Source organism: Semicossyphus pulcher, unplaced genomic scaffold, assembly GCF_022749685.1.
Source record: "Semicossyphus pulcher isolate SPU_LCO1_2020_fin unplaced genomic scaffold, fSemPul1.0.p SCAF_7, whole genome shotgun sequence".
Lineage (NCBI taxonomy): Eukaryota > Metazoa > Chordata > Actinopteri > Labriformes > Labridae > Semicossyphus > Semicossyphus pulcher.
This window is the reverse complement of record NW_027211748.1, coordinates 14,815,521-14,828,763: the sequence shown is the minus strand read 5'-3', so window position 1 is coordinate 14,828,763 and position 13,243 is coordinate 14,815,521. Positions and strand designations below refer to the sequence as shown.

General features: G+C 40.9%; 1 protein-coding gene across 1 annotated transcript; it reads left to right on the top strand.

Moving 5' to 3' along the window:
* Positions 1–10,641: 10,641 nt before the first annotated feature.
* On the top strand, positions 10,642–12,850 carry gjc2 (gap junction protein gamma 2). Its single transcript, XM_069684447.1, has one exon. It carries the CDS (start codon positions 10,642–10,644, stop codon positions 11,896–11,898), a length of 1,257 nt encoding a protein of 418 aa, XP_069540548.1. The 3' UTR covers positions 11,899–12,850.
* Positions 12,851–13,243: the final 393 nt, after the last annotated feature.

Sequence of the window (13,243 nt, the reverse complement as noted above, 5' to 3'; positions counted from 1 at the left end):
GGGGCCCAGCAGGTCCCAGTGTGTCTCAATGTGGGAATAATATAAACCATGTGGAAAAGATGTTTTGAAAAGATTATACAGTCCTTTTTGGAAAGACAAATGCCATTTCCAAAGGTTTTATTATATTGCATATCAACAATTTTAATATTTAATAGAGGTGGGATTTTTCTAAACAACTATTTGTTTTTTTACTTTTGATATACAGTATGTCCTCCTACTCTTAACAGTATGCTGTTTTTTTGCTTAGGATACACATACAAGGAATTTGACCCTGGGTTTTCTTTGCTCTCGATATACAGACACACCTACTCAACAGACATACTAAACTTAAAAACAAGGACAGGTTAGACGAGGTAACAGACATTTAAACACTAAAAAAACTTGATCTAAAACTACTATATACAGACCTATGGATACAAATAATTTATATATATAAATTATGGCATGTCGTTCAGGAAATTAATCTTTGAATACATTAAATGAAACTTTGAATATATGGAATGAAACTTTAATATATTGAATGAAACTTTAATATATTGAATGAAATTCAAAACCTAGTTGTATCCTTTTCATCAAAGTGATAGCCTTCGGAATTTGCTGGTTTTACAAAATGGCATCAGTTGAAATATTCCAATACTTTCTTGAACTGGAAAACTTTTTTGCTGATCCTTTTGGAATAACAATGAAGTCTTGAACATTTTGATGCAACTCCTCATCTGTTACATTTGTTTTTTTTATTTAGCACACTTCTGTGCTCGAATAGGCTCCAGTATTACATTTGGGATACAAAAAGCGGACAAGAGGTCAGATGTAATAAAAAAAAAAAAATCTGTTCTTTCAAGTATTTATCTTACCATGGCACACCAGGAAAAGGACTTGTCATGCCACATTTGTATCACTTGATAAGAAACAACAAACAGCCAACTGCATCCAGCTGAGGAAAAACCAGACACAGACTCTCTTGGCCTTCAAAATAACCTTTGAAATGGCAAAAACAAAACATTCATTCTTAAGCAAATCTACTTTAGAAACTGCATCATAAAAGAGGTTTAATAATAATGGTAATAGTTGGTAATAATCTCACATGTAATGCTCACAGGCACGTCAGAAACATGCAGTGTTTTGGAGGTCCGGAGCTACGTCACTGTAAATTTCTGGGTGAATGAATGGGTTGGTAGTAGGAGTCATGTTGAATGAAAAAAAAATAAACAATCAGTGGTCATGGCAAAGCAGGCGGACGGGCCGGGGAACAATGGGGCCTTTGGCAGGATGCTGGTCTCCTGAGCGTTCTGCCTGTACTTGGTGGTGAGGGGTTTTGAAGAAAAATGACCCATTGTCTCTCTCATCCTGCGTCTGAGCCTGAGCAGTGAAACGATGCCTCTGGATACTCGCCCAGGATCACCTAACATAAAGCGAAGAATACGCTCCTGTTTAATCCACATGGACAGGTAAGTTCAGCCTTTCTTTTTGCTTTTTGTGTTCTTATTTTTCACAGGTATGCCGTGGATTATGCTGAAGGCCCTAAATTTATTTTACAAGCATCTGTATTGAACTTGATATGTAGAACTTAATGGAATGGAAGTCAATGGGAGAAAGAGGAAGGTTTGCTTCTTACATGTTTTTTGCCTAAACATAATCCAAGCATTTTCTTTAAAACTTTTGGAGAGGGTGCTTAATAAGACCCAAAACAACACGCTGGTGGGGATTAGCTTTTAATGCAACTGACCTTTGTCTCTTTTTGAATTACTGTCTTGCATGGTGTTTTTGTTTTGTCATTTATCTTTGAAAATCAAGCAAACTGTTTATTTGGAACATTTGTCCTAATCCTTAGAAATGACTGATTAAGTGATTAATAAGAGCACACTCTCTGGTCAGTCCCTGTTGTTCAAATAAATGTGCTAATTTAATTGCACAAAGCATTTCACCAAAATATATCGCAACCATCAACCTAAAGAGACTTACCTCTAAATATAGATACACCTCTTTTAATCTGTCCGAATGAGCGGACTGTACCTTCCCTAAGGGCAAAGATACAATGCCAACAGAAGCAGCCATTAAATAATTGTCACATGACACATAAACTTTCCACCAGCGGCACCTCCATTTGGTTGCAATAAAGGCTCAGATGGGCACGGTGTTACATTAGATCTTGCTCCTGTTTTTAATCTATAATTGCAGGATCAAACTGGATCAAGCTCCCAGTATCTGGACTGTTATTCTTTCACTCAGTCAGAAGTCTAGGCCGGTCATTAACCTCTGATAGTTTCTGTGAAAGTTGCAGATTTCCAGAAGGTTTATGACAGTTCATGAGGAGTCTGTGTAAACTGGAAACATCCCTGCCATCTGGTGGATAAAAACATCCAAGTCGAGAGACAAAGAAGTGCACTACACTGCTGTAGGCTTTCAAAGCAAACACACATATGCATCCAATAGTTGCTGTTCTTTTCTGTTGTGTGAATACAGATCAAACTCACAACAGACATTATTATATAATCACTTGATGACCTCAGAGGTTTATATTTTGCCCGGCGCCTTTTGATCAGCAGATTGCCTTCTCTTAGCAAATTCAAAGGCCTAATAGCCAAGCTTTAAATGTCACATATGTTAACTGGTACACTATACAGTATGTGAACATGTACAGTTTTGACCAGAGCTTTAGTTGCATAAGCAAAGAGAGGGCTGCATTGCTGTTATCAGTGGGGGTCCTGCAGCGTTGCTACCAGTGTCTGGAGTTCACTGAGTTGTAGAAGGGCAACAGCACAAAGGCGTCTGGAAGGAAGGAAGGAGCTGCAGTAAACATATCTCTGCTAGTCCAAATGACCCTGACTAGGTCTGCTGCTCCTTTGGGCCTGCCCAAGATAAGCCCATGACATAGCCAGTTAAGACAAGATAATGTCAAAGATTAAGGCCCCCAAGCTCTGGAAGCAAAGCGCTGTTATTTTGTTTATTTGGATGGGTGGTTGTGTGTTAGATTTTGCTGCCCTGAAAGAGAGAGAAGGAATTATTGCAGGGAATAAATGTTAAAAAAACAATGTACATTTTGTGAACTTAACACTTTTATTTGATTAGCTTCAGTGATTAATTACATATTTTGAATTTTATTTTATTAAAAGGTTCAAAATGGTTTTTTTTAAAGATTACCTTATAGCTGTAAAAATTAAGTCTTTACCCACATCAGCCAAAAAACGAGTCGTTATATTAAAAATGAAAAATAACACTTTAAATGACATTACCTAGGTCTCAACTACATTGTCCTGGAGTATACATTAAAAGGATAAATATTATCTCCCTTATATCTGTCACCATGCCTTAATTATATTGAGCCCTGGTCTCTCAGAGCTGTAGAGCAAACTGAAGCGAGTGTGTTCTCCTCATGATCACCTTTAAGGCGTGTTACCATTCAATATTATTTCTAAAGCATTATTTTCACTGGAGTATTCTAATTTAGAAAGATGACATTGGCTCCATCACATCTTATATTTTCTATCGTCCTACAATTTTCTGACAGATAATATAAGACAGGTACTGTACGTCTACAGTTGCAGGTGAGCCTCGTTCTGACAAAGGTCAGACATGATACTGCCTCACCAATCCTATCAGCCTCCAGCCGGTCATGTACAAAGGCGGCTGTAAACTGCTGAACAAAACTTCACTTTTCCCATGTTTACAACCATTCTGTGAAATATAAACCTGACCCACTGATAAAAACTGAAGACTCGAGTGTTAATTGTGACATTATAAACGTATAACGGGTTAGGGAAAGTTGCTGTAATGCTATATTGCTTCCTTCTCATAAACATAAAAGGCATAAAATTTGACCTTGATGTCCGATCATATACTGTAGGTCAGCCTGATAACGAACATACAGTTTCAAGGTTGATGAATAAATTATGAATTTGCAGCACAAGCAGCATCAGTGGAATATTTCAGGGCAGTAAAATGGAACCTGCTTCTGGGACAGGCAGGTTTGAGACGTCACAAACCTAAGGAGCCAACACAGACGGGGTGACACATATCATTTTGTGTAACCTATGGCAACCACTTCGGTGATGTGCGAGTAATTTTTGCAAACTTGTTACTAGTACTAATTACTAAATTTCAAGCTCGCTAAGTTTCAACAAGCTGCCACTCAACGATGGCAGAGATGTGTTTTGTTTTTGTGACGGAGGGGGCGGATGGTAATTTGTATAGTGGGCGGGGACTATGCAGATTTAAGGAGAGGGAGGAGATGCCTTGGGAGGATTTTTACAAGGTAATTAAATGTACTTCGCAGAAAATAAGACAGCAGACACATTATTTCAAGCAGAGCATTTTATATGTTTTAAAACATGACTGGAGCTGGTCTTTAACAGCTTTCAGAGATAAGGGAACTCCTGACACTTGTTTTTTAATGTTTGTTCCTTTTACATATTCCAAAACCTTCACCTCATATTGTGTGCGTACGTCTATTTGTTCAGTTGTGACATTGCTATGCTTTTAGTACCTGAGAGTTTCAAGTATTAAAAGAAGTTTCCATGGTTTTTGTGAGTGATGTTAATGCACGCTCAAAACAAGTTGCTTATCTCGGCTGTGGGAGACGGCGAGCCCTGGCTGAGGGAAGTTGTTGGCATCCACCTCAAGGCTTTTCATCTCAGTCGCTTCAGTGGAGTCCGGCCTTAGTAAAACTGGCACGGGACGCATTCTCCCCGGGGGTCGGATAGGCTCAGCTGAGAAACTGGGAGAAAAATGAGCAAATGAGATAGGACTGCCACCACTCTCAGGCTGCCTATGGGATAGCCCCCCTACAGCCTGGTGAGAGAGCAGCTTAATGATAGTAGAAGAAGAGATGGGAGAAAGAAAGGAGGAGTCCAAGAAGCACCAAGTTGCATGTTTTTGCTCTGGTGGTGTCTTGTGTCACTCTTTCTCTTAGGGGGGAGGGAGGGGGGACTTCGAAGTCACATGGTAGGAGCTTGATCTGTTACATAAACGCAGACCTCCACAGCCCCCAGTCTGCTCGCATCAACTTTGCTCAGTAAATACACGAGGGTAAAACTCTTGTGATGACATTGGTGGTGGCCAAGGAGAGTTGCTGAGATGCTCACTCCTCCGTGTTGCATCACTTCAACACTCGGCTATGCTTCAAACCCTCACAGCTCACACTGACCTCTTAAAGGTGAACTGTCTGGGAATTAAAAAACTGTATGTTTCAATACTTTGGTGATTTAAAAAGAAATGCAAATCAATTTATAAAATGTTTAATACATGAAGTGCACAGATTCATTTTTAAAATTAATTCCGCCCTAAAAGTCAGCGGTGTTTGTCGTCATGTTTGTCAGCTGTCATGTTACATTTTTTCACAGTTGTTTGTATCTCACAGATGTGACCACAGATGAAAAAAAAACTCTTTTTTTTTCTTTTTTTACATTTAATAATAAATATAACTTCGACCTAATGAATATTAAACACTCGTATTTGATTGTCACATGATGCCAGTCCTTGTGACAAGAGCAATGTCAAACAATGTCTCACAGGGAAATGCTGTTATATTTTCCTGGCTCTCGGCAGTCCAATCAATATTTATCAGCATGAACCTCGGTTTCCCAAAGCTAGAATAGCCTGAGTTGTCCGAGGACACAGCGACAACAATTTCCAAACTAGAAAGTCATCGACTCTGCATGTACATGTGCACTTTTGGGTGTCACAAATCACATATTTCGATGCACTTTAAAAGACTAGTTTTTCTTGTATTCCATTTCCCAAAAAGAACATGAGAACAAAACAGCCCGGTGTTGAGTGATTGATTAATTAATGGTTATCAATGTTAGCTTCTTTTATATTTTCTGGTTCTGAGAAGAAGCTTAAATTTTAAGTAAGGGTTATTTTTAGGCTTTTATACTGTACATTTATTACTAAATGTAACCTTATGAATAATAAATATAGACAGTATAAAATGTATCAGTAATGTATTTACTATTGCTGCATTAATTAATGTATAAAACCTGTATGTTATCACTCATTAAAGTATCTTACAACCTCAGTGAGTGCTAATTGTAAATCCAGTAAGTTCCACCAACTGTCTAGGAACATAAACTCTAATTGACTTTTAGTTAAACGTTCACTTCTTGACGCTCTCCTCTCGACCATCTGTGTCTTTTGGAGGACGGGAGGATTTTGGATGAAGAGGAATGCGCTAGAACTTAAAAACACGTGCTTATCCGTCCCTTAGGGTTAGCACATGTCCAAACCCCAAATGCTCTAGTCATTCCAGCAGCATCCCCCGTCTCCTCTTCCTCAGTGCTGCACCAGGGGTGCTCGCTACGCCACATCTCCTCCGTCAGACGGAGAGGGGAGCCTCGGAGGCGATGCCTGCAGAAGCTGGGTCCTGCAGGGCCCAGATGGCTGGCTCTCTGAGCTCTCTTCAGACCGCAAACTACTCAGTCTAAATAAGATCTAACTGACTTCTCGTGTGCTCGTACGATCTCTCCCTGACACGTCTCGCTGCAGTCGTCTTTGCTGTCAGACCAACCAAACACCCTCTCGAATTCTCACAATATGTTAAGAGACAGGACGTAAACTATTTTTCATCATTAACGGAACTGATCTGATGGATGGTGTCCCCATGATATTGAATCTTCGCTTTATAGCTGTACACAGGTCATAACTAAGGGTTATTGAAGGCCCTGTGAAAGTAACACTAGAATAATATGGTCACTGTGACAATGAGCAGACGCATTTCATTAAAGCAAGCCAGACGCTAACCCGTTTATCTGTCCTCTGTTAAAAGTAGTTCAGTTTAGATCACTTCCCAAACTTGACAGGCGGGTCTGTCACACAGAAGGAAATGGAGAAATTCCTTTCCGAGTTTAATCCTGCATGAATCACCTCCTCGTTTGTACTCTGTAGAGTCATTTCAAACCCAAAAATCGTGTTTGTTCACATACAGCCGATCCGGAAAACGTGACAAAAACCTTTAAGTCACAACGTGTGCTGCCGCGCTCCGTGGGCCTATAGGTTCACTCCTGAAATATAAACATAAAGTCGGGAAAGACCGTGTAGAGTGTGACCCGTCCACTGCTCTGTTATCTGGCCATTTGCCTGGATGGAGGATCCAAATATTATGACACTGGATATGACGGAGCGTACCTGCTGGTTACATTCAAGCGGATCTGCACTGAGGCAAGGTGGCTTATGTCTGTGTGACATTTGTGTCCTCAAACTGCCTGTATTTGTCTCCCCAACGATGTTTTTTCTGTCACCCACTGTAAACTGTTATGTAATTGACAGACAATATAGGGGTTGCTAATTTGCATTTGCTATGCTGGATGTCTGTGTGTGTCTGTGTGTGAGTAAGTGTTACAGGGAGAGGGGGACCTTGTGTGTTAGGTGTGATATGAGTCTTTACATTACCCTTTTATTCCCAGAGTGAGCTTGTTCTGATGTGTAGATGGATGGAGGGTATAAAGAAAGACTTTAACCTGCAAGATGCTAAGAGTCAAAGATAGATGGAGATGTAGAGAGAGAGAGAGAGAGAGAGAGAGAGAGAAAGTAAGAGAAACAGAGAGAGAGAGAGAGAGAGAGAGAGAGAGAGAGACCCTCATCATCTGTGTTACAAATGTTGCACATGAGCGTTGGGGGGGAGGTCGGCTGCGTTGCCATTAACACGCTCCCTCAGCCGGGTGTTCGTTTCAATCTGCACTGAGATATCCTCAAGTCTGAACCCTGCGATGAGGGTCACTCGCCAGAGGAGGATTTTTTTCTGCCTCTCTGTTTTTTATACTTCCTTCTTGGGCAGAAGGCTGGTGTAATAGAAACCAGACACAAGCCAGTATGTGAGGTATTCACAGCGGCGAGACCTCACTTCTTCACAGAGTGGAGGAAACAGGATAAAAAAGAAAGTCTCGTCCGAGAAGTTTTGACATTGTTTCTAGTTTTTTTCCTGCTCATTCTGGAAGTTGTGCATTAGAAGGAGAAGGCGGGGACTTAAGGATGAAAGAGGTGTTCAATGGATCAGACTGTGGAGGGGATATCTAGAGAGGGCAGAGGAGACCTTCAGGATGGGAAATGCATGTGCAACTTTTCCAGGTGGGTTGTGTTTTTAGTTATTGACTCTCTCTTAAAGAAACCGTGTGATTGTTGCCACCCAGCTATTCGGTCATATCACTGAAGATACACATTTGGTCAGAGTGAAACTGTGGACTGTTTGCGAGGTCCTGGGTCTGACTTAACCATATTATATATATATTATATAGATAATTTCATGCTCCTGAAATAATCCTTCAAATATGAATATTCTGCTGAGCATGGCATTAAACCAATATATTAAAAAGAAATGGTTCGCAATTTGATGCACGTTTAATCCTGTAAAACATGAGGCCATAATACATTTAAGCTGTACAGTATGTGCTTCACTTACACTGAAACCAAATAAAATAGTTACTCTAACATACAGTTAAAATGTCCATTAAGTACACACCTTTAGTTAAAGTGGATTTATTTTTAAGAATGTAAAAACATGATTTATGTAATTCTAATGTAACAGCATCTATAGTGAATCTTAAAAGGCTGTTTTTCCTCAAACATTTAAATCCTTAAAATGTGGCCCTTGTTGTTCCCTATTTTAAATATATAATAAATGAAAAACATGTATATTAATTGGAGTATTCGGCTCTGTATGATATCTCAACGGACAGAAACGGATGAAGGAAAGAATCATAATTGACCGTAAGCCATATTTAAAGTATAAATGTGAATGTATTTAAAAAGCATCACTTAATTTACATTTCTTATTTGAAAGCCAACATACATATAAATATAACTTTTTTTGTCAAACGGGCAAATCCAAACACATAGATTAGAAATCCCTTTTCAGTAGAGATCTGCTTTAAAGGGCAACAGCCTTGAGAATTAAAGACGGACGATGCAGCAAATAATCAACAAAAGCTGTAAAATACTTCCACATCAACAGCAGGAAGATATCTCAGGTAGTGTAGTGGTACACTGTAATGAAAGATAAGGTAAGATGTTTATGGTATGATACAGAAATTCATTCAAACTTTGGTGTAAATCCTCAGTGCAGCCTCCTCCTCTCATGCCATCCTGAGGCACACATGAGTCGCCCACTATAGGTGCCATCTGTCTCCATGTGTCTGAACCCCTCCCTCCCCAGCCTCAGCAGGGCTGGATCTGGAGGGGAGGCCTCGTGGCAGAGCAACAAGCCTCTCCTGTTCACTCAGATGGCAGGGGAGATGGCACATCCCACGCCAGGGAACACAGTGCCGCAGTCATGAGATCAACATGAACTCTGCAGCTCTGCCCCATGAAAGAGGAGGACAGCCGCGCTACGCTGTCTCCTCATCGCAGCTTCATTCACCTCACAGAGTCAGAGTGTGGGAGTGTGTGACACTGTGAGGTTTCATGTCATCTGCTTTACTGTGTGTGTGTGTGTGTGTGTGTGTGTGTGTGACCTCTGGCATGACGTGTAGAAACGCAGAGTACAGTATGCTTCTGAAGTGGCACTCTGAGTGGAGCATACATTCAGAGCTCTGTCAGCTTCAGTTTGTGTATCCAGCCTGTCATGCTGCTGTAGTCCTCAGCGTGTTCTCGGGTCAAAGCTACAATCAAAGTGATTGTGGTTGCTGGTGGGGTTGTGCGTGGCTATTTGAGTTTATCTTCTGTTTGCTTCTTTCTTTCAACCTTCAATCTCTTCGAATGGGATCGTAAACAAAACAGCATGTTTCATGTTTAGATTTACTGCCATGAATCAACACAACCCAGTGAGTTTAGATGTGCAATGAAATTTAAATTAACGTCTTGCCTTCAATCAAGATGTACTGCTTTGCAAATGTCTACAGTTGATGTTTAAGTAAGAGTTACTGCTAATTAAAACTACAATAGTTAGCAACAAACCAGCATCCTCACAAATCTAACCCTTGTTATAGAACAACATAGGTTTTGTTGGTTCCTTGCAAAAAGCATGCTGGGTCGCCATTAAGCTCAGTTGGGAGAGCACGCACCATATGTACAGAGGTCAGGTTCCCAGGTTCTATTTCGGCCCTTGGCCCTTTGGTGCATGTCTTCCCCACTCTCTACTTCCTGTATTTGTCTGTCTCTTTTCACTGTCCGATCAAAAAAGGCCGAAAAATCATCTTTGGAAAGAAAGGAAAGCCACAATTCCTACTAGATTAGAACTGAAATGATCAGAAGTTAGATAGAACTTTATTGACAATGCCAGGAATGCTTTCTTCCATCACCTCAAATGGGATTCTTTGTGGATTTATTAGTCTTCTATGATAGTGAATTGGATATCTGTGGGTCTCTGGAAAGATGGTCAAATAAAATCAGACATAAATATGTAACCTAGGGATTGGGACTTATTATGATCGAGAATAAAATTGTAAAATAAAAATTGTTTGTTGTTCTACTTTGGGTTGACAGCTACACACAAACAGCATAGGCACTAGATAGAAAGAATACTAGTGTACGGAGAATATAGTGTAACAACACAGGACTCTTACAAAGTAATATCCCCAATGATTCCTTGTCAAAATTAAAAATAACTAACTGAACTAAGCCTTTCCATTCTTCAATCAAACCTACAGTAGAACTCAATCAATTCTTTGTTCTCTCTTTCCAGATTCTAGTTGAAAAGCTTGTTAGAGCAACATGAGCTGGAGCTTCCTCACTCGTCTCCTGGAAGAAATCCACCACCACTCCACCTTTGTGGGGAAGGTGTGGCTGACTGTGCTCATCATCTTCCGCATCGTGCTCACGGCGGTCGGAGGCGAGTCCATCTACTCGGACGAGCAGACGAAGTTCACCTGCAACACCAAGCAGCCGGGTTGTGACAACGTCTGCTACGATGCCTTCGCCCCTCTCTCACACGTCCGCTTCTGGGTCTTCCAGATCATCATGATCTCCACTCCCTCCATCATGTACATGGGTTATGCCATCCACAAGATCGCCCGAACGTCAGAGGAGGACCGCAGGAAGCACCACAGGCTCCGAAAAAAGCCTCCTCCTCACTCCAGGTGGAGAGAGAACCACCATCTGGAGGACGTCTTAGAGGAGGAAGAAGATGACGATGCTGAGCCAATGATCTATGAGGACACACTGGAAGTGCACGAAGCCAAGCCTGAACCCGTAAGCAGCACCAGCAGAGACCCACCAAAACATGATGGCCGTCGTAGAATTATGCAAGAAGGACTGATGAGAATCTACGTCCTTCAGCTCATGTCCCGAGCTATTTTTGAAATTGCTTTCCTGGCAGGACAGTATCTCCTCTATGGTTTTCGAGTTAGTCCTTCATATGTATGCAACAGGATCCCCTGTCCACACAGAGTGGACTGTTTTATCTCCAGGCCGACGGAGAAAACTATATTCCTCCTCATCATGTATGTGGTCAGCTGTCTTTGTCTAGTGCTAAACGTGTGCGAGATGCTACACTTGGGAATCGGCACTTTTCGGGACACCCTTCGCATGAAGAGGAACCGAGGCCGACGGACATCCTACAGCTGCCCGTTTACTCGCAACATCCAAGGCTCCCCTCCTGGGTACAACCTTGTGATGAAGACGGACAAACCCACCAGGATCCCCAATAGCCTCATCACCCACGAGCAGAACGTGGCCAACGTGGCCCAGGAGCAGCAGTGCATCAGCCCGGATGAGAACATCCCATCCGATCTGGCGAGTCTACATCGGCACCTCCGGGTCGCCCAGGAACAGCTGGATATGGCTTTTCAGACATATCAAACCAAAAACAACCAGCAAACTTCCAGAGCCAGTAGTCCTACATCTGGGGGCACTATGGCGGAGCAAAATCGAGTTAATACAGTTCAGGAGAAACAAGGTGCGAGGCCCAAATCAGCCACAGAGAAGGCTGCAACCATTGTGAAAAATGGAAAGACCTCTGTCTGGATATAGAGAATAATCTTAGTTAGTAAATTAACAGTAAAAACATTAAAGACGGCACTGTGACACAGCTGGAGGATCTGTGTGTGAAGTGCAAGACAATAACAACTGAGAATTCAATCACTAGCTGAGGGAGTACTCCGCACAGCTTTTGGGAATAAAAAAACACAGGAATTATCAAATCCATTATCATGAATCTTCTTTGTTACTGTCGTGTGTCTTTTTGTGCTTGCCATAGCTTTCGGACACGTTTTTCGTGCTTACGTAGTTAAACATCTCTAATTCCAGCTAAAATTTCAAAGTATTGACTGCTTGAGCTATTTATCTGATCTACCCTTGACTGCCACTGAACTGGATTAATATGAAGAAACTTAACTTTTGTAAGAGTGATTGTACCGTCAATCCAAATTTGAAAATGCAGTGGAAAACACTGCGCAAATGCACAATGACTAATTTCTGAAGAATGATGATTGTTGTTGGATGGATGCATGGTTTGGATTTGGGCATGTATTTTTGGATCGAGCATGGATGAGTGTTTCTGGAAGCAGATTAAATGTGAAATATTTTGATAAAGATAATGAAACAGGGCTGTGTCAGTCTGGTTAACATCTGCTCAGCATGTTGGTCTTAGGTCGTTGCGTGCAAAGCCTTTATCGTTTCTATATTTTCCAAAACCAGTGACACATTTGAAGGGGAGGAGGTAAATCAATAGAAAAATCGGATTATTTTCTTAACCTAATACTGACTTCCTGCAATCTGAAGCAGATGATGCATGCTTTACAACTGGGATCATATAGTATACACATTAGCTACAGTAGAAAACCCCACCCTTAGCTACTCATCTACATTTAACTTATGTTTAGGCATGTTTTCTGTCATTGAAACAGTACGTTTCTAGAATTGGTTTCAGAGTAATATTTAATCCGGCCTTCACTGTTGTCATACTTCAAAGTGCCTCGAACTTTTAAAGACTGTTCAAGTATTTTATTCATGAAGAAATAAACTTATTTGAAACCTCTGATCTCTGATTTCTTGCTTTGTAGTAGCCACCTGCCTCTCTGCTATCAGAGTATGGGTTGTTTTTGAAACAGCAGAATGAAATTATTTTTGTTTCAAAGAAAAGCTTGTGAGACGTTTGCTGTTACAGCAAGTTAGATTCATGTAGTAACAGAAAAGGTCCAATCGAAGCCTGACAATAGACATTGCAGCGTATTCCATCAGGCAATTATAGTTAAGAATAACATTTAGTTTCATGCTTGGGAATAGATTGGTTGGGATTTTTTCTGTTACTGACTACGGTTAATTTGTCTGAAGTATGTGTAAGAATCTGGAAATATACTAGGCAGTAAACCTTTAA